The 21,811-nt window shown below is 36.0% G+C and overlaps 1 protein-coding gene across 3 annotated transcripts in view; it reads right to left on the minus strand.

Moving 5' to 3' along the window:
* Positions 1–1,681: 1,681 nt before the first annotated feature.
* LOC109076788 (cadherin-8) overlaps positions 1,682–21,811 on the minus strand; it is an 89,849-nt gene continuing 69,719 nt past the window's right edge. For all 3 annotated transcript variants that reach the window (XM_042728115.1, XM_042728116.1, XM_042728117.1), the window contains 6 exons: positions 15,932–16,179; positions 11,903–12,039; positions 10,169–10,290; positions 9,481–9,592; positions 4,095–4,346; positions 1,682–3,914 (listed from right to left, as the gene is read on the minus strand). In XM_042728115.1, the coding sequence (XP_042584049.1) occupies positions 3,421–3,914; positions 4,095–4,346; positions 9,481–9,592; positions 10,169–10,290; positions 11,903–12,039; positions 15,932–16,179 (1,365 nt within the window). In that variant the 3' untranslated portion in view covers positions 1,682–3,420. The remainder of the gene's footprint in view (positions 3,915–4,094; positions 4,347–9,480; positions 9,593–10,168; positions 10,291–11,902; positions 12,040–15,931; positions 16,180–21,811) is intronic.

Genomic DNA, 21,811 nt, shown 5'->3' on the forward strand with positions numbered 1-21,811 from the left:
TGCCATGAGTATACTTTCAGTAAGAGAGAGAGAGAGAGAGAGAGAGAGAGAGAGAGAGAGAGGGAGAAAGAGAGAGAGTACCTTGAACAGCCTGAGGTTCCATGCCACGCTTAAGGGTACAACAGTTAAAGCCACTAACCAAAACTTTTAATGACTACTGCAATATTATTTAATTCTTTTGATTCAGTTTTATTAAAAACTCATGAACCAAACACTGATTTTATGTGTAATTTCTTTTCTTTCTAGTAAATCAGTGTCTGAATCTACTTGAGGATCACAACAACATTCCAATATTGAGTTTGATGTTTTAATTTGAACCCAGGGCATAAAAGTAAAAGTAAAATGAAGGGGAAAAAATAAATAAAAATGCATACAGATAGGGTACAGATGTGTTGAGTTGTGCACAATAATCTTGTATGGATGCATTTTTTTGTTGTTTATAGTTTCAGTGTAACGAATGATAAATCCACCCCAGCTCAGTAATTGACAAGATCACAAGCTTTTTGTTATTCATGAAAACAATCTAATATCAGATAGGTTAGAGGATAAATTCAAATCTTTCAAAGGGAATGGAGAAAAGGGGGAGCGGATTATGACTCATAAGCCTCCACTTTTTTAGAAAACACTGGAGGGGACAGATAATTAAAATCTATCAGCATCTCTCGCAAAGGATTTCAGTCTGACAGTAAAACTGCTTTTTAATATATATATATATGAAGGAAGTACCTGATGCCAATCACAAAAAAAAGATAAGGTAACTGTAATAGGTCAAGGGATAAATATGAGAAATATAGATCAATACAGGAAACTGGGGGTTCGGTCAAGCACACAAGGCAATAAATGCATACATTTATTAGCACAATATTCCTAACTCTGGTATAAAGCTTATACTCAGTTGTTTTTTTTTATGTAGGGCTGTCAATGTAATATTCATTTTATACAGTCTATTATTTATAAAATAGATGTACAAGATGCAGCTTGCCTTGCCAAACCATACTTACCAAGAGTAGATAGGACAGAATGATTAAGGAGCCGGTCAAACAGGACGTGCCGTTGTCTTTAAAAACAGCTGAACGGAGCACAACTGAAAGAGACCCCGAGTTTTTAACTTGACACAGTGCTCATGGCATGAGATGCTGAAAATAACCCAGCAAGAATGGCCAAAGAAGTTTGTTTAGTGCATGTCTTCATAGACCAGCAATTACAAAATTACAACAATTACATAAAAACATATTCTGAGTGAATGTCTAGGTTTACCTCAGAAAGACGGACAAACTCGATTGCATGGAATACTGCTGGCTCTAGGCCAGTGATGGGATTATGTTCAATAAAATAGAAATCCAACAAACTCAAATTCAAGGCTTTGGTCGTCCTCCAGGAAAAATAAATAAATAAATAAATAATAAAATAAATATAATAATAATAATAATAAATAAATATGTGAATTTGAGGGGGTTTCTTAGCAAAAAAAAAAAAAAAAAAAAAAAAAAATTAATAGATGTGCTTCATTTCATTCATTATTCAGCATTTTGTGTAATCAATTTGGTTCAAATTCTTAACTGACAAACCCCAAATGGGGGAATCATTTTTAATAAAAATAAAAAGCAAGAAAAAGATCTCAAGTACAGGAATCAGGACCTGTGACATACTGTACTTGGTTTAAGAAATGTTACACCCACAATTATTTATAAAAATATATTTCACAAAGTAGGAAACAATACATGGATATCTTAGATTACAATACAGAGAGTAGCTAATTAAACATACAAGTGTATGAGCATTAAAGCACAGTAGAAAATATGATTTGCATGAAAGACTATTTTATATATTCTGTCCATCCAAGAGAATTGCCATATATCGCATCAATACAAACAGAATATGCACGTAGCTCCAGTGCCAGATTCCAATGTGCAATAGCTAACGTGCATAGACAAAACCTATCACTTAAAAGAAAAGCTAAGATAATCAGCAATGACTCTATGTACATCTTTTTTTCTTTCTTTCTTTTTTTTTATTTTTATTTTTTTGCTCTAATATCATACAGTGCAGCACATTACGCATGTCTGTTTCTGTATTTCTTTACTCAATGGATTTTGTTTTTTTTTTATTTTAAAAATGGCAGGGGTCAAATATAAACATGAAGTAGATGTTCTCGGCTATTGTGCTTAGAATGATCACTGATATCACTGGGTATAGTATGTGAATATATATATACACACACACACAGTGTCAATAAAATATTGACTTATCTTTCCTAGTCAACAAATCCTCTGTGGATTTCACAGTTCAGTGTAGTTAACAAATCTCACTGTGTGAATTTCAGTTCAGAAATTCAGTTCAGCTTAACAAAAAAAAAATAATAATAAAAAAAAAAATAAACGGTGATGCAGCAGAGTAAAACAAAGCAGAAGAGGAAAAGCTTGAAACTTTAAATAAAATGTAAAAAAAAAAATACGTTTTACTAAAATAAATAAATAAATAAAAAATAAAAAGTACAAATATGCTCAAAACTGCAGCACAAAACAGACGACTGGCGATGAATATTTATATATTTATATAAAACATACACAACAATGAAGAAACACCATCAATGTTCCAAAAAACATTGGAATACGACTGTATTTAATGCTTGCTTTTGAAAAAACGAAGGCCTCATTGTTTCCACAATTCTCTTGTTGTCCTCAACGCAGTCTTACACAGTCTAATCATCTTAGAGTGTGAACCACACGTAAAGCATATGGATACAAAGGGTTGTATAAAGCAAGCCTAAAGGCTTTTCCAGTTTACTCAAGAAATCTGGCCACGTAGTATCAAAGGGTCAAACGTTATCTCAGCAGGCAGATCCTAAAGCCAGTGTGACGTATTTTCATTGCGCTCGCATTTGTTAAACCACACATACATTCATAAGTAATGTAGACAACATATTGCTATTTAGTTTACCTTCTTTTTTAAATGTTCCTTTATCTGATTGGCTGAATGACGGCAAGAGATCTGTTGTCGCTGGGGAGCGGTGTCATTTTGAGTCCTCTGCAGTCCTTTTTCTCCTGCCAAGCCACAGCGGGCTACAAGGTGTCCTAAAGTCCTCTTTCCATCTAGTCCTTTCAAGCGACTACCAAGAATCAAGGTTGTGATGCCTCTGGTGGTCACAGTGAACAACAAATACCCAAAATACTGCTAGACACTCAGTGACGGTAATCTAAACTCACACTCCACAAGAATCATTGACCTCCTACTATAGACACTGGTAAGTTCTGAAGTTACGATGCACTCTGATGTGGTAGATGACTAATGCTATTAGGTCTCTCTAAGAAGATTCAAAAAAGGCGCCCCCACCCCCTTTTAAACAGCAGTGTCTAACATCCCCGTAGCATAATACACAAGTTATGTGGACAGAAGCAAAAGGTCTGTAGTGCTTGGAGGTCAAGTCTCTTTGTCGCTCTCGCCGACAGAATAGAGCTCGCCCAGTCTTCTGAAGCGCGGCCCCCACTCTCTAAGGTAGTCATAGTTCTGGTCCGAGTCCGAGGAGGCCGTTTCGAGGGAACTCAGGGAGCCCGCGATGGAGCCCCTGCCCTCGTAGCCATAGATTTGGATGGAGTCGTATGGTGGAGCCGTGGGGTCGTTGTCTGCCTCATGAAGCCGTACGTTGATGAATTCATCCACGTCTACTCCATTCGGACCCGAGTGCTGACCCTGTCTGGGCATGAACTGCAGGTCAGGCTTGATGTCCTTCCTGGGCAGATAGCCGTTGATACCATCTGGGTTCTGCAGGGTGGCGATGTCAAAGGCCTCCGTATCCTCCTCCCCGCCTCCCTCGTCATCGTAACGGATGATGTTCTCCCTCACGTCCTCATCGTCTTTGATGATTAGAGGCTCGTTCTTGTGTCTCCTCAGCGTCACAAACAAGACCACGATAACTGAAAGGCACAAAAACATCCACTTAGTGAGCTCTACCTTGGCCTTGTGCAGTTCAAAGGTTTGACTTTTCATTCGTTTACCTAAGTGCCTTTTCGATTCAAATTTTACATGCACATCACAAAGTGGATTTTAAATAAAAAAATTAGTAAGGACTAAAAAAGGCAGCTGAAATGACCTACCGAGAAGTAGAATTATACAAGCTAGAATAGCAATCAGAGCTCCCATGCTGAGACCAATGGGTAGAACAAAAGCCTCGACGTTACACGACTGCACAGTGCCGTCCCTGCTGCAGCCGCACACCCGGATAGTTAAAGTGTTCGTGCTGCTCATTGGAGGCTCGCCGTCGTCAGTCACGACGATGGGAAGGAGGTACGTCTCCTGTTTCTGTCGCCGAAAGGAATCGTGCTTGGCAAGAACGCTGATTGAGTTATCTGGGGAGAGATAAAGTTTGGCTGTGATGTATGAAATCAAAGACAATTCATGCAAGTAAATGGTAGGGAAATGACACGCTATTAAATTTACGACAAGACGATGTCTATTCCGCCGATAAATAAACAGATGGATATAAATAGCTTCATCTCTGCTGTCAATCTTTTGCAAAGGCTACGGGAGTAGTGGAAGAGTCTCAGGGAGGCAGGCAAAGAAACAGAGCAAAGTATTGGCGCTTCCACTGGAGCTTCTTTTCAGAAGTTGTAACTTCATTATCTGCCCCCTCATACCCCAAGCATATGCTGAAGCTCTCCAGTGTCTCAAGGAGCTCCTTCGGTTGATACACTGCGCAATGTGTCCCTTAAAGCCTTCAATTTTTATTTCAAGGAAAAAATAAATAAATAAATAAATAAAATCAGCTACTGAGTGAAAGGTTTAGATAATACCTCAGACGGACACAACAGAATAACCGAGTTATGGGAAAAGCTTTGTCACTTAATAGAGTCTTGGGAGAAACCGAGGCAATGTTAATGTATGTATGTATTTATTTATTGCTTCTCACGAGGGTGAACAGGAAGTTCATCATTTAAAACCACGGAATGAAAGGACATCACAAAGCTCACTGGAACAAATAATGGTAAACTAAACAGGGTCGGAATTTAATTTCCGCTCATAAACATGCTAATGAAAAATTTAAATATGGCTTTCTTTTTGTTTCCCTGAGATCACAAAGCAATTATCTGCAAAAGCTATGAGCTGATTTATCAATGTAATTAAATTTCCATAATTTTTGTGTGTCATTATGTGTGAAGAACGTTGTCCTGAACTAATGTATCTTATTTCACCAAACAATACTTGCTGATATGCAGTCACCATTGCTATGTTTATCTGTTTATTTCAATGTGTCTATGCACAGTTACGGTCAAATGAAATGTGCCTAGGTTTGCAGTTCCTCAAAGTACATTTGAGCATTTCATACAAGCCACATTAAAGCAAAATAAAGGCTAATATAATCTTCCGGTGGGATATGTAAGATATTACATTGCGCTTAAGTATTCAGTATCTCCTTTTTTTTAGGTCACAAAACCCTGAAGCATATCTTTAAGGTCAACACACACTCAAAAAAATGTTTTGGTCTAAACTGACATTTTATGTATTTCAATTGCACACCAATTTCCCATCAATTTAGATTACATAGTTTTAACGTAAACAAATTGATAAACTTGATGTGATTCATATGTGTCAGTCATACATGAACAAAATGGGTAAGATTTGCTCCAAAATGATGTGAAAGGTAAGATTTGCTTCAAATGTTTCAAAATGATGTGAAAATCATTTTACTCAATCATTCACAGAAAACAATGTATTGATTTAAATTTTCTAAGACACGTTTTGTGTAAAAAAGGTGTATGCGAGGAGGCGTGAATGATTATGCATAATGTTGTGATTCATACCTGAGAAGACAAAGGCCCACATAATGAGCTGCATAATGAGCCTTTCAGTCAGTTATGTGACTGAGAGGGAATTGCTTCAAGGAATTGCTTCAAGGAAAAGGTAAGATTTGCTTCAAATGTTTCAAAATGATGTGAAAATCATTTTACTCAATCATTCACAGAAAACAATGTATTGATTTAAATTTTCTAAGACACGTTTTGTGTAAAAAAAGGTGTATGCGAGGAGGCGTGAATGATTATGCATAATGTTGTGATTCATACCTGAGAAGACAAAGGCCCACATAATGAGCTGCATAATGAGCCTTTCAGTCAGTTATGTGACTGAGAGGGAATTGCTTCAAGGAAGAATGTGAGGAATATATATATATATATATATATATATATATATATATATATATATACTGTATATATATATATACTGTATATGTGTGTGTGTGTGTGTGTGTGTGTGTGTGTGTGTGTGGTTTTGTTTGTGTTTTTTTTTTTGTGTGTGTGTGTGTGTGGTTTTGTTTGCTTTGTGTTTTAGTCTTTGTATTGGTTTTGTGTTTTGTTTTGTTTTTGTTTTTTTTTTTTTTTGTTTTGGCTGAAGTCAGTTCTTGTGTTTCTCTGTCAGTCTGTGATTCTGCTTGTTAACAGCAGGTTCATCATTAATGGTCCATTAGCACATATTTATCTTCTTAACTCCAACATTGCTTCAATGCTACTTTAACACTCTGTAGTGTGGAAACACATGAACACTGAACAGTGTGGGGACTTTGCTGTGAACTATTACATAAATCTTACCTGTTTCATTTACGTATGACTGATGCATATAAATCACATTAAGTTTATTAATTTGTTTATGTTAAAACTATGTTATCTAAATAGATGGAAAATTAAAAACTATATATATATACACACAGTTTCCATTATTCGGCTTACATTAGTTAAGCCGGTTAATGGAAATTGTGTGTATATATCTATAGTTTTTTAATTTTCCATCGATTAGAGAATATAATATATACATATATACAATTAGAAAATATTATATTATTTAATTCAAAATAATGGAAACTCTAATAGCAGCTCAATGACACTAAAATAAACACTAAAATAGATTTAGAATTTTTTTTTTTTTTTTTTACAACTTGTGTTTCACAAAGTCAAGAAAGGCATACAGGTTTGGAATGACATGAGGGTGAGTAAATGATGACAGCATTTTCATATTTGAGTGAACTCTCTTTTTAAGGGATTCTAACAATTCACTACACTGCACTTTTTAATCATGAATCACAAGTAACAACACATACTATGATGAAAAGCACTAGGATATAGCACAACTTTGGACATGCTGTCAAATTGCGGCACAAGTTTTGATGCCAAGCGCGATCAAACACACATGCACACACACTCACACACACTCATACACACACAGAAGAAGAGATGAGAAAGCGGCCTTAGTGCACCAGACGCCTCAGGCTGTGCATCAAAGCCTGGTGTCCTTACAGAGCTTTCTCCTGTCTCTGTGATGGAGTGGCCATCTTTAACCTGAACTCACTCGGGCTGACTCATAATACATGCTGCCTCTCAAGATATCACTGAGATTGTCACTAATGACATTCCGCCTGTCTGCTTCATCTTACAATTCTCAAGGTCTATCTTTTTCTTAGTAGTCCATTGTTCAATGCTTTTCCTATCAGTATTGTTTCATCTTTCTTTTTTATTTTTCTCTTTGAAATAGTTTTTTTTTTTCTTTTCTTTTTTTTTTTAATACTGATCCTCTTTGTGGGTTTCTTGTTCATTGTATTAACAGATATAAAACAGTATAGTTTTTAAAACTAGCTACAGCATTACTGAAATTACTAAAGACAAAGTGAACACATTTAAGAAATATTTATGAGCATTATATATTATATATTTTCTTTTACTACTTTGAATTTATTTTATATTTACATAATGTAAAGAATAGGAATTTTATAATATTATACAAGCCAGTACATTCATGCTAGGGATATTTGAAAATTGTGCACTTGATCACTTTATACAACCCAGCACATGCAATGTATTACAACAACAAAAATAATTTCTTCCTATCATAAACCTGTTTTATGTTTTACATCTTTACTATCAACCTTGTATCACAGCACACAAACAAACAGAAGACTAAACAATTCAGATATTACCATAATAATCTGCTTTGCATATTAACATACACTCATTTTAATGACAACTTCTTTAGCATAATTGATACTAGTTCTTTGATGTGATATTCTTGAATTCTGAAATTCCTATTTCAAACCTCCTTTTATAAATAAAAAAGAAAGTATAGTTTAAGGTATACAACTGTTATTTTTAAAACATTGTTTTCTCTTGAGTCTTTTGAGGCTATGTTTTTGTTCAAATTAAACCTATGGTGAAATTGCTAATACATTTTAACAGATTTTCTTGTAAAATATACTCAGATGATCTTATTTTTATTTAACTTAATATTTACACAGTGTATAGCACTAACAATAATAATAATAACTGTTATTATCATGATTATTTTTATTTATCTATTTTTTCATTTATTTTATATATGGCTTTCTATATTTATATATGCCTTTTCTGTCACTCCACTCTTTACAGAGACTAGGGGGAAACACAATTTATTTCCCTTTCACACTCTTCCTTACTTTCATATTAACTCAAATCATGAGTGTCCCTTGGAAGGCAGAGCTCTTTTGATGTAACATCTGATTCGTCTGGTTCAAAAATATCACGTTTCCTCTTTTTGGTGAGCAGCCAAAACAACAGCTCCTTCAACGGTCAGCCATAAGACCACATGCCAAATGGAACTAGATCAATACAGTTCTCCCTCAAGTCTTCGAAAGCATAGTGCAATACTAGGTTGTGCAGCGAGAACAGCAGGAGCGCAGTGTGAAAAAGAAGGTCGGATAGGTTATACAAAAAAGAAAGAAAAAAATCAGTGTATTTAGCAAACAAATTTAGAACCATCTGCTGCACAGCCTCAGCTTTGAGTAAGTCACCCTACATCGAGTTGCATCGCTAAACCTCGGCTTGGATTCTGTTCATTTGCTTTCTTTCAAAATGCACTGGGGAGTACAGAATAGCTGATGTCCAGACAATTGTGCATCTGCTAACTTTTGGGTACACTAATTCCACCAGATTTCCCCTTCAAATGCATGCCTCCGGACTGCGCTCGACACACAATGTTTGCGCTTACAGATGCCTCTCTCTTTCTCACTGTTTCTCTCATTCTTAATTCCCTGCTGTGTTTCATAGTCATTTGTCAGTCTTACCTAAATTGTATTTAAAAAAAAATTTCTTTGATTTTCAATAACAAAACAATGGTACCAGGATCTCAAGGCAGCACATACTGTATATACTAAGACCTAAATAGGAACAAAGCATAACAGAGAATAAAATAAAATACCTTTTTGCCTTCCCAAAAAGAAGACCAAAAATATGCACCAAAACATTTCAACAACGACATCAGAGCTTAAAAGATATACAATCGTAGACATGGTAAACACAGTTTTCAATAATCTTTTGTATTTTGTGAATTTCTTTCCAAAAATCTTGGAATTGGAATCTCCAATCCCAATATGTGTGCATCACAGTCCTGGTGGCTAAAACATTCAATTGGGAGATGTTGAAAGAAAGAAGAAAAAAAAAATACATGTACAGTAGATGAACATACTTAAATTGTTTTTGATGGTGAAATTGGGATTATTGAGCATCTCCAGGCGGTAGTGGAAAGTGTGTCCCTGGGAAGGATTGTCTTTGTCCACGGCGCTGATGGTTTGAATCACCTGTGTACACAGACACAAAGAGAAGGACCAGCCATCCATTACTCTACTTTTGACATCATATGAGGCCAGAAGACACTGACAGCAGCCAACACGGGATGAAAAATCTGTCCCATTCACTCATAAAAGTAGAGACCCTAAGCTAAGGGGCGCAGGCTTTGGCAGCCCACTTTTCTGTGCCAAGTCCATCTATATATCTGCCACCCCTGTTCAAGACATGTTCTTTTTCTTTATGATTTACAGCTCGCTGAAAAGCAGGACCGAGTCCCGGTCATTTTTTTCCCCACATGGATGGAGAATGTTCTTACGGTGACTGTGTTAGAGGACGGAGGATGAGGAAGTACATACTGATACTGTTAGTCACAGACACTGCATGTCGGCTAGAGAGATGCAGGCTCTGACTGAGCCTGAATGGATCTGATTGTTTTCATTTTCTGCAGAGGGAGAGAGAGAGAGAGTGAGTGGCTAAAAAAGGCCACCCAGGTGTCTCTTACTTCTCTCTCTTAAATCAATAGGCTGTAATTTACCGCGGCTGATCGAGGGAGATGCTACTGGCGGGCCTGATTCATGCCCTCTTACCTGTCCAGGTTTGCCGTTTTCACAAAGGAATGCTTCGTATTCGGTGGCGAACTCAGGGGCGTTGTCATTTATGTCCAGCACTTTGATCGCCACTATGGCTCTGGAAATCTGGCTGTGGTTTCCTAATATGAAAAGAGACAATCTATTAAAACACTGAAAACAGAGGTGCAGCGGCCAAATATAGAAGGGAGCTATTGCAAATCCAAGGTAAATACAATGACCCAGTTATTTTCGGTCTCTTTCTGCCTCACAACTATTTCATTTTCTCTCTTCCTCTACTTTTTTTCTCTCCCATCCTCTGGGTTGATGGAGAGACAGATGAGATGCAGCATAAGTCTGAGCTTTAGACATTATCAAGTATGCAAAACAGGATTATGAAAAAAGAAAAAAAAAACACATTCAAAGTGCTTTTGAAATCCTCTGTACAGGTGCATGTTTTATACATGAAGGTTAAAAAAATGAATATTAATAAAATGGTGGCAGCCGAAGTCTAGAAGACAATAAAGGGCAATTTAATTAGATAAACTTTTCATTGGAATTATTCACTGGCAGTAATTCGCAGTCCCTTTTGAGGACCCATGTAAATGATTGTATTTAATTAGGGTTGCAACCGCTGACTTTTAAAGCAATTATCTATTCGTTTGGCTTCAGCACATGACATGGTACCTTAATAGCTTAAGGTAATTCAGGGCATACTGCTGTAATGTGTGACACTTAGAACAGCAAACAGCATTTGAAATGCATTTGACCTGTCAATTAATTTCATTCCTTGATCGCTCTTACTTGAAAAAAAAAAAAAAGGAAAGAAGCTTACGAGCCTTGACCAGACGTTTCAACATAATACAGTAGTCCAGACTCATATTCATAGCCATGCTGTACAGACATTTCTATTCAAATTCTGTTTCACCAGATGCATCAGCCAAAAAAAATCCAGATTTGTTGTTCATCATGTTAAAACACTGAGAAAGATGAACATTTTGCACGCTTAACTTCACATACAATGTTGCTATGCGAGGAGCCCTTAAGTAATTCAGTTTATTCAGCTCTTTGAGCTCAAAGACATCTTGTGTTAATTGTAAATGACAACATCAGTATTTTTTCCTCCTCCAGGGAAAGATTTTTGGCTCCAGTATCTGAATAATGTAGCTGTACATGCCAATCAAAATGAATCTCGAGGTTTATGGATGGCTTGTGCAATGTTTATTTCTGGTCCACAGCTTGTGTTTAATAAGTTCTTTATCCAGTCAACAGATGTTCTTTTATCTGTTATGTACAGCAAACAGCTCTGGCGTGAGTAGAAATTACTCATTAGATGTCCATGAAATTAACTGCTGAGCTGTTTAATTCAGTACAATTTCTGTCTTCGGTTTCTGAGAGGAAACTTTAGCACTTTAAAATCTGTTGACGGTAAATTAGTACCTGAGGTGTAAGGTAAAACTTCTATTACATTAGCTGTTATGGTTCATTTATAGTTAGAGCCCAGGATTTGCCTTTTTATCTTAGTGCCTTTAAATACCTGCATTTGTTTCTCCATTGTAAATCCTGTTACATAATTAACAAAGATGTTAACTGTGATGTGAAATTTTTATTGGTCTGAAGTGCCTCTACACAGATTTTAATGATCTCTTTGCACATTACTGTAACAGTCTCTTTGATATTGTTATACAATCATTTTGAAACATAAAACATTTAATGTTTCAATTGAGAAATGGAAGAAGGGAAAATTGTACTTACGAACTTCAGTGGCTGTCACTGTGATATTGTGCCACATATCCGTCTCTCTATCCAGAGGTTTAGCTAATGTGATCTTCCCGTCATCAACATTAATGTTAAACTGCCTTTCTAAATCTGTGTGCCTATCAATAAAATACCTGTAGTGGAAAAACAGAGAGAGAGAGAGAGAGAGAATAAAATCCTTTTAGTATATGAGGTTAAATGATCCAGAAAGTTATCTGTTGTGACTATAGAGGAAAAGCAGAGAAGAAAGAAAGAGAGAGAAATTCTTTAGTATACAAGATACAAGATTTTATATTATGTTTTTGTAGGTGTATTAAGTGGATGAATTAAAAAAATAAAAACATACCCCCCAAAAAATCATATAAAAAACTACTTATAAATGTCATGATTATCATACATCGTTTCAATATTTTTTTCTGAAGATATACTTTTGATAATACTGTAGTTCAAAAAATCTGACATTCCACACAGAAATATATAACATTTAGATTCAGCCTAGTTTATATGCACCTATAATTTACTAATCTTGGAATAATCAGGGTAAAGTTGGGCATTCTCTCAAACATGAGTGTGAAGTATAACATTTAAGAAGGCCCCAGTGGATGAGGAATGAGTTGTAAAAATCCTTTCACTTCAATAACCCTTCCTCACAACACAAGTAATTGTAAATTTTGGGAGAAAAAAAAGAGATAATTCATTGGTCTGGATAGTGAACGTGAGGAAAATGTTCAGCCGTTGTAGAGATCCTGAGACTGAGGGTGGAAGTCCAGGAGGAGTGCTCTACTGCTGTGCAGGCTGCCAGACAGCATTCCCACCTGGGACAGTCTCCAGGAGGCTGAGTGGTTTTCAGTCAAGCTCTGACAGCTCCACGTACCACCGAGAGACAGACCCTGAAATGTTCTGCTATGTGTCAATCAAACTGACAAAATTACAGTGGGGAACGTAGTGGGAGCAAAAAACAGAAACAAACAATCAAATCTGTAATTAATTATTCCATGGGATTTTTTTTTTTTTTAAGGCAGGAAAAAAAATAACACAATTGAAGGGTTCAAAGGTTATCTTGATTAATTATTTAGTTCAGATTTGGATATTTAGCATTTACAGTGTTAAATACAACTCCTCACATCTAAAAAAAGTATTTACAGGCTGATTAAAATACCTTGTTTTCATAGACAGACATTTCTGAATAACAAACATTTATTATTATTTTTGCATTTATGAAATGTATATATTCAAATATGTTCACAGTGTATGCTATACATTACCACCTTTTTTATAACTCTAAGAGCCAATCCACATCTTACATGTTAATATAATTAATGGCAGAGAAAAAAAAAAAAAAAAATACGCATTTAATTACAAGTCTCTCAACAAAATAATTTCATATGAGGTGCATGTTGTTGATTAGTATTACTCAGCAGCCCTATTCGCTTATGCAATTATACTGCAACCTGAAGACTCTAATGTAAAGTGTGACCATTTCATTAAATTGCATAAGAAATGAAAATGAGAAGAAGAAGAAGAAGAAGAAGAAGAAGAAGAAGAAGAAGAAGAAGAAGAAGAAGAAGAAGCAGTATTGGTGTGATTTTAGTGATGGCATTAGTTTTTAATAATACTATTTTTAATTTGGAAAGCAGTTTTTTTTTTTTTTTTTTTTTTTTTTACTTAAAAAAAAAACACAGGATAGAACATGTTCTCTAGGCCTTTTGCCATGTAGTTATTATGTTGGGTAAAAGAGTAATTAAGAGGACTTTCACAGAAGCACAATTTATTCTACTGTACCAAATATTTTCCAGTAGGCTGCACCCTGTAAATGTGCAGTAACCAACTCAAATGACTCTGCCTCCTCTATAAGTACAGAGTACATCAGTATAACACAATCGCCATCAAGAGCAGTCACCATGTATTAGCATATGTTAGATATCAGGTGCCACAACAAGATTTGGAGCCAGAGGGACTTCTGTCAAAGAAGGTTAAAAGATCCCCACTGATTACACCCACACTTTTTTTTTTTTTTTTTTTTTTTCAGATAGACAATACTCCTAACAGGGCTAATTTGAACTTGGACACAGCTTGGCACCATTCGATGCACGTCAGTTTCACAATAACAAGATAAATCCTGCAATCTTAAAAGGGGAGAGAGAGAGAGAGAGAGAGAGAAAGAAAGAGAGATTGGAAGGCTGAAGGTAGGAATGGTCTGAGAGGTCATGTTGAGCTGCGATTAAAAAGTCCTTTAAAAGTCACAATTCTCGCCCGTTTCACCTTGATTGCTTCTCCTATTGATGTGACAACCACACTTATATGCACAATTAGCTGTATTCAAGCAGAAATTTTGTCATTTGAGGTGAGGTCTTGTAATCTTATTTCTCAATGAAATCCTGCATGGGTTATTGGCCAAATAAAGTCAGTCATCTTTTTTATTTTATTTTTTTAAATCTGGTTTCTCATTTCCTAAGTGGCTTTTAGCTTTTAAAAGTACTTCAACCCTTCAGCTCTGCTTGGGAAGACATGCAACTTTACCACTTAATGGTTCAAAATTCAGCAAAAAAGTCAAAGAACCTAAAATCATTTGATCACATTAGAAAAGATAATTCATCTCTTAATGCTTCAACCTTGTGTTGCTTAGCTTAACACGATCTACTCAATGGCCTCAGGATAGAAGGAATTCATCTTCCAAATAACACAAATGCATCAAAACAAAAAGCCTGCATTTCAGACCAGTCTGACCAATCCAGGAAGGATATAAGAAAGAAGGAAAAAACAACAAAATGCCAACTTGGGAACAGCAAGTGCCACAGATTTTCTTCCTAATAATGCAGACTATGCACAGATGTCACAGCTGGAGCATTTAAATCACTCTGAAATGATTACATCTCATATTTTAAAGCAACAGCCAAAGAAAATAGCTATGAAATACAAAGCGACATAAACAACTACACTACACTATAGTGTAGAACAAACAGCTCTTGTGCAAAAGAGATACATTAACTTTTGAGGACATGGAAATTGGATTTCTGTTTTCAACTGAAACTTGAATAGGACTTGAAAATAAAATATTGACAGTATATAAAATAAGAATTATTCAAATCAAACATACTCTTAATGTTAACCATCCTTTAGGGCTGAACAATTTGGGAAGAAATTGGGTGTTCACACGCTTTACAATTTTATACTTGGTTTATCATAAGCCACATTCTCTCTATTTTGATCCATTCAATATAGAAATAAATAAATCAAATGTTGCGGAGCAGCATTTACTGTGAACTGAGCTGCACTAAGATGCTAAAAACACACAGAATCATGAGTTGCTTATGTGTAAAATAACACAGCGGCACACTTCACTTTGAAACACACAGTGCATATATTTAATTAAAACAACCGTTGCAATATATATATATATATATATAAAAATTCCCACTAAGCCATTTCAATTTTATTTCGATATATTGCACAGCCCTGGAATAAATATATCACACACATGAGAACGCTCACTTGGTGTAAACTCCATTGCAGCGTTGAAACCCAATCTCTGATTTCTCCCCTGCTCCCAGTTCCCCATGTAATTGCACAACCTGTTGCATGTTGTCCCTAAAACATAGTTTCAAGTCACTGGAGAATTAATGAAATGCTAGGTTGGACTGAGAGAAATTGGCTGTATAACCTATACTGAAGGTGCCCTTGTAATTTTTCAAGTAGGAAGTCACAGAAGTGAAATACATCAGTGAGAGGAAGGGGAGGAATTGTATTGTGTCATTGTCCTATCTCTCTCCTTCTCTCTTTCCCAGTACAACCAATTCTGTGGAGGTGAGAGCTCCATTTAGTCTGAATGCAAATGCACCTCTACAGGCAATTTCATCAGCAGCATTTAATGGCTGGTAGGATGCAGCAGTGAAGGAGCACTTGGATATGAGATTGATGCAGAAGCTTGAGCTTGATCTTCTCTTGGTTTAATGAAGATGTTTTTTTGGGCTAATTTCGCCAAGGAGGACAACAGAGTTCACGTGGGCTAGAAATGATTGCCTTTACCTGACTTGGCTGTGTGTGGCGTCCTGGTCTCTCGCCGCTACTGCTCCTATGACTGTGTTGATTGCAGCATTTTCATGCACGTCGAAAAGATAAGCAGACTTTGTGAAGACAGGGGGTTCATCTGCATCCTCAATGATGATTTTGACTGTGGCCTGGTCCATGTAGGGCCCACCCGTAATCGAATCGGCACGTATGTTGGTCGCTACCACTGTTAGGTTGTAGGATTTTTTGGACTCAAAGTCCAGAGGCTGGAAAACAGAGAAAAAGAGAGATGTTTATTATTAATGGGAACAAAAACAAAGACAAACGGTTTCCTGGTTTTAGCGGACTCAGTTTGCTGGGCTTGCAGGACTGACTGTAATTGCACCGGCTTCCTCCCACCTTGCAACGGATAAGATTTAAGCTGCTGTGAGCCCAAAAGCAGGGTGAACAAAAATAATATTTAGTAGCAATAACCACACTTTCACCTGGAGCGTGGGATGTGTTATTAATTTGTGGCAGAGACAGCATGTGTTTGGGATTTAATGGTGACCAGAGATAATTTTAAGTTGCTGTAAATACACTTGGACTGCATTGCAAATTGTTAAGAAATCATGAAAAATACAATTTGTGTGTTTGTGTTGTCTGAAAACAAAATTAATCCTTGCCCACAATACCATGACGTTAACATTGTTAATGTATTCTCCGAGGCAATTATCCAATGGTGAGGTATTATTGAAGTAGCAGATAAAATACCATTTGGGAATTATTTGTACTCCAGGATAAAATATTTGTGATTTCAGTGTATGAGGAAATGCCCCATGTTCACTCCACCTGTGTACTGTACATGCCACAGTGAAAAGAACTTGACACAGAGCGCCATTTTATATTTTCATCAAGTAAAAAAATTTCATGGTTTATCCTTTGTGTTCTGAATCACATCACTCTCTACCTCATTTGAACTGAAAAAAAGGGCTCTAGTCCCCCCTTTGCTATTTTATTGACAGAAACTAAACTAGACCTGACCGCTGAAGTACACATGAAAAAGAATCAGGCTATAGGAATTAGTTGAAGTAGTAGAATGAAGAATTTGCTTATGTTATCAAAAAAAAAAAAAAAAAAAAAGCCTCCGTCCCACAGGAGAGGTCAGGCGGACACTGGAGCCGGGCCGAGAGCAGCCCAGCTGGGATAGAAAGAGCAGCTGGAGTTCCTCTATCAGCACACTTTGAAGTCAGTGCAGCTGACAGTAGGGCAACCGGATGAGAACAGCCCATGTACCTCTGTCTGCTGCAGTCCACAAAGCTATAGGGAGGAATTCATTTCATTTTATTTTCACCCCTCCCTTGCTACTACAGTCATATTGAGACAGAGATAAAAAATTAAAATAACGGAGGTTCCTTAAAAGTATTCAGACCCTTGGCTAGTCTTGAGACCCTCTGTCTGTCATTTCACTGTATATAAAATAAAATAAAATAAAATACATAAAATTGTAAACTATATATATATATATATATATATTCTATATATATATATATATATATATATATATATAGTTGGTGCTGAGCAGCATTATTGTAAAATTATTATTTTTATTAGGAATTTAACCAGTTTAACAACAACAGCAACAACCTGTGTTTGACTTAGCAACAAACTGATTTTTTATATATTACTTAAGTCTTCAGGTGTCACACAGTGCTTCAGAAATCATTCCAATATGCTGATTTTGTGCTCAAGAAACATTTCCTATTATTAACAATGTTGCATGTTGATTATACTAATAATAATGTGTGAGTGTTCATTTCTTAAATTTCTTTAAAAAATATTTTGAGGGGTAGTGTATTTGTTTGTGTTGTCTGAAAACAAAATTAATCCTTGCCCACAATACCATGACGTTAACATTGTTAATGTATTCTCCGAGGCAATTATCCAATGGTGAGGCATTATTGAAGTAGCAGATAAAATACAATTTGGGAATTATTTGTACTCCAGGATAAATATTTGTGATTTCAGTGTATGAGGAAATGCCCCATGTTCACTCCACCTGTGTACTGTACATGCCACAGTGAAAAGAACTTGACACAGAGCGCCATTTTATATTTTCATCAAGTAAAAAAATTTCATGGTTTATCCTTTGTGTTCTGAATCACATCACTCTCTACCTCATTTGAACTGAAAAAAAGGGCTCTAGTCCCCCCTTTGCTATTTATTGACAGAAACTAAACTAGACCTGACCGCTGAAGTACACATGAAAAAGAATCAGGCTATAGGAATTAGTTGAAGTAGTAGAATGAAGAATTTGCTTATGTTATAAAAAAAAAAAAAAAAAAAAAGCCTCCGTCCCACAGGAGAGGTCAGGCGGACACTGGAGCCGGGCCGAGAGCAGCCCCAGCTGGGAGAAAAGAGCAGCTGGAGTTCCTCTATCAGCACACTTTGAAGTCAGTGCAGCTGACAGTAGGGCAACCGGATGAGAACAGCCCATGTACCTCTGTCTGCTGCAGTCCACAAAGCTATAGGGAGGAATTCATTTCATTTTATTTTCACCCCTCCCTTGCTACTACAGTCATATTGAGACAGAGAGAAAAAAATTAAAATAACGGAGGTTCCTTAAAAGTATTCAGACCCTTGGCTAGTCTTGAGACCCTCTGTCTGTCATTTCACTGTATATAAAATAAAATAAAATAAAATACATAAAATTGTAAACTATATATATATATATATATATATATATATATATATATATATATATATATATATATATAGTTGGTGCTGAGCAGCATTATTGTAAAATTATTTATTTTTATTAGGAATTTAACCAGTTTAACAACAACAGCAACAACCTGTGTTTGACTTAGCAACAAACTGATTTTTTTATTATATTACTTAAGTCTTCAGTGTCACACAGTGCTTCAGAAATCATTCCAATATGCTGATTTTGTGCTCAAGAAACATTTCCTATTATTAACAATGTTGCATGTTGATTATACTAATAATAATGTGTGAGTGTTCATTTCTTAAATTTCTTTAAAAAATATTTTGAGGGGTAGTGTATTTACTGATTTGTTTGTGTGCATCTGTGTCCAACCATTCTTTAAAAATCATAAGTCTTTTTTTTTTGTTGTTGTTGTTGTTGTTGTTTTTTTCACCTCATTGCTTTCACTATTAGGTTTTCTGGCAAATTCCAGATGTGATGTCACAACGTACTTCTTTTGTGTCATCCTCTAATACATTACGGCATGATACAGAGCTCTTGATATTGTTGACTGGAGCACCTTTACTTCATTCTCTACTCCTTAGCTCCTTCAAAGCTATTCACACAGAATTCTGAAACAGTATGACCCTTCCCATCAGTCCTCTTTCTTCCAGTAGTTTCCTGTCTTTTTCACTACTATTTCTAATAAAATACTGAAAGCATCTAAACACAATAAAGAATTCAGTGTGGAGAAATAAAGAAATCACAGAACCAAATTTCTATGTAGCACCTGAAACTCTGTAAAATGGGAAAAAAAGGAAAAACGGTTAGGTTGTGCAAATAACACTGCAACTTTCATTAGGACTTTACAAGCAGAAGTTTCCCTATGATGTAAAATTCAGAACAAGCTGCAGTCTGGCACCTTGCTTGCTTTGGAAAAGGTCAGTGCTGTTCAAGACTATTGAATTTTGGTGACAGTTCATAGAGTTTTATGTCTTATATATATATATAAATATAGAAAAAAATGGGTAAATAAAACAGCACATATGAAAAGAAAGAAAGAAAGAAAGAAAGAAAGAAAGAAAGAAAGAAAGAAAGAAAGAAAGAAAGAAAGTTCTCTCTTTTACCATACAACATGCTTGAAATTTAGTTTAATTGTTTTTGAGATTTTTGAGAACGTCATTCAAATGCAGCTTTGCATATTGGCAAGACTGAAACTAGCTCCTCTCATCTCAGACACTGCGAATCTGTTCCATCTAAAAATATCTCATTCTTTTGATAGTCACGCATGCCATTTGACTCTCTACAGTGAGATTGGCACTTCTGCATCCCTCTGGGTCTCCATTTTGGCACTCATTGTGCGGAAAGGCCTGAATATGACTACGGCTGTCACTTGACCTATACGTCGTTTCCAGACGATGCAATTCAGGATTTCATGTGGCCTGAATGCACACTGAACCACATGGCTGTGACTGATTTTACCACATATATATGTGCCTGTTTGAAAGCACAGTGTGCATGTTTACAGAGACATTTAGAAGCATCAAAGATCAGCAGCGGGGGAAGTACAGCAACCCTCTCCACCACCACCACAACCTGGGGGTGGGGGTGGGGGGGGGTGAAAGCATGCATCCACTTACAACAAAGCAGTATCTTGACTGTCTGAGCCTGTGGCATCTCACTCAGATCAATGTTTAACCTTGATACAGAGGCCCTTTGGTCATGACCATTCAATATTTAGCAGAATTTAAATCAAATTTGAATTGTTGGTGAGGGCTGCATCGGCCAACTTGCTGCAGATGATAGTTGGCGCACGTAGGCTCAGCACCAGCGCCTGGGGAAAATCTGTATCTGTGCACAGTGGCAGGTGCAAAAAATTGAGGAAAAATAAGGGTTGTGTGCTTTACAAGCTTGTTCTGCTCTCTTGAACTCAGGCACCGTATGGAGGTATAGAGGTTAGCGGGGAGTGGGCTGTTGATTGCCTGTTTTTCTCATGCAATGCCATCCATCATGCTATTAGTAATGCAGACAACAGATTCCAGGCCAAGTGCTATGGGATGAGAAGACGAGGAAAAACAGGCATGCCATTACGCATTCAGCTGTGAGAGACCTGGGACAAACCAAATGACTGCTTTTTTCATTTCTCACTTTGACTCCACATTTTCTTCCCTTTCTTTTATGTTAGAATTTTTATATTTAAAAGGCCTTTACTATTAGGGGTGTAATGGTACACATATTTGTACCAAAATTCCAGTTCAATATGCATACATACTGAATAAATGCAGCATTGATTTAACTACTACATGTGCACAAGTACTGTATGTATGAAATGAACTTAGAAATTCTGTTTGTAAGGTATATCAATATATTTTCAAATGAGATTTAGACCAATACATTTCATTTCAATTTACTTTGATGTTGCAAATGCGTCTAAAAATGAAAAGCAGGACATAGACTGGGCTGATGTGGGAAAAATGTCTTAAACATAAAATATGCTTTATTTAAAGCATTAGATATCACAGACTTTATTGAGTGAGCGGCAGCACATTCTGACTAAAATATGTTTTGCTAAAATATTTTGCATCCAAAACTTCAAATCTCCCCCATTTACGACAGCACCATAAACTGCAGCATGAAGAGTGTTGCAGCTGTAACAATAGATTATTTTATTTTAAAGACAAATCAACAGTAAACTACTTCCATATATATATATATATATATATATATATATATATATATATATATATATATATATATATATATATATATATATATATATATATATATATATATGGAAGTATATCAATTGTGTTGTGTTATATCAATTGTGTTATTTACTTATTAATTATAGCACTTCTAAATGTTGCTTTTAAGTGTGATGCACAAAATAAAGGCAAATGTGTGTAAAATCCACACAAACAGATTACGGAGAATTGTGGCTGAGGATGATGTATCAAACTGTTGAATAATGCAGATTATTTAAGGCAGATCATTTGTTTAATTCTGGTATAATTCTTCATATTAATAGAGATCATGCCCAAGTCCTCGAGACTAATTCCCACATGACAGTCATTATGTTGTTCACATCATAATGTGCACTGCATTGTCATCATTTACACTTTTAACATGGAATATGTTAGATATGTAATGGAAAATAAATGACAAATTTATTGTGTACATTTTCCCATGTTTTTGTCACATTGTTTGTGCAG

Source organism: Cyprinus carpio, chromosome B7 (assembly GCF_018340385.1).
Source record: "Cyprinus carpio isolate SPL01 chromosome B7, ASM1834038v1, whole genome shotgun sequence".
Classification (NCBI taxonomy): domain Eukaryota; kingdom Metazoa; phylum Chordata; class Actinopteri; order Cypriniformes; family Cyprinidae; genus Cyprinus; species Cyprinus carpio.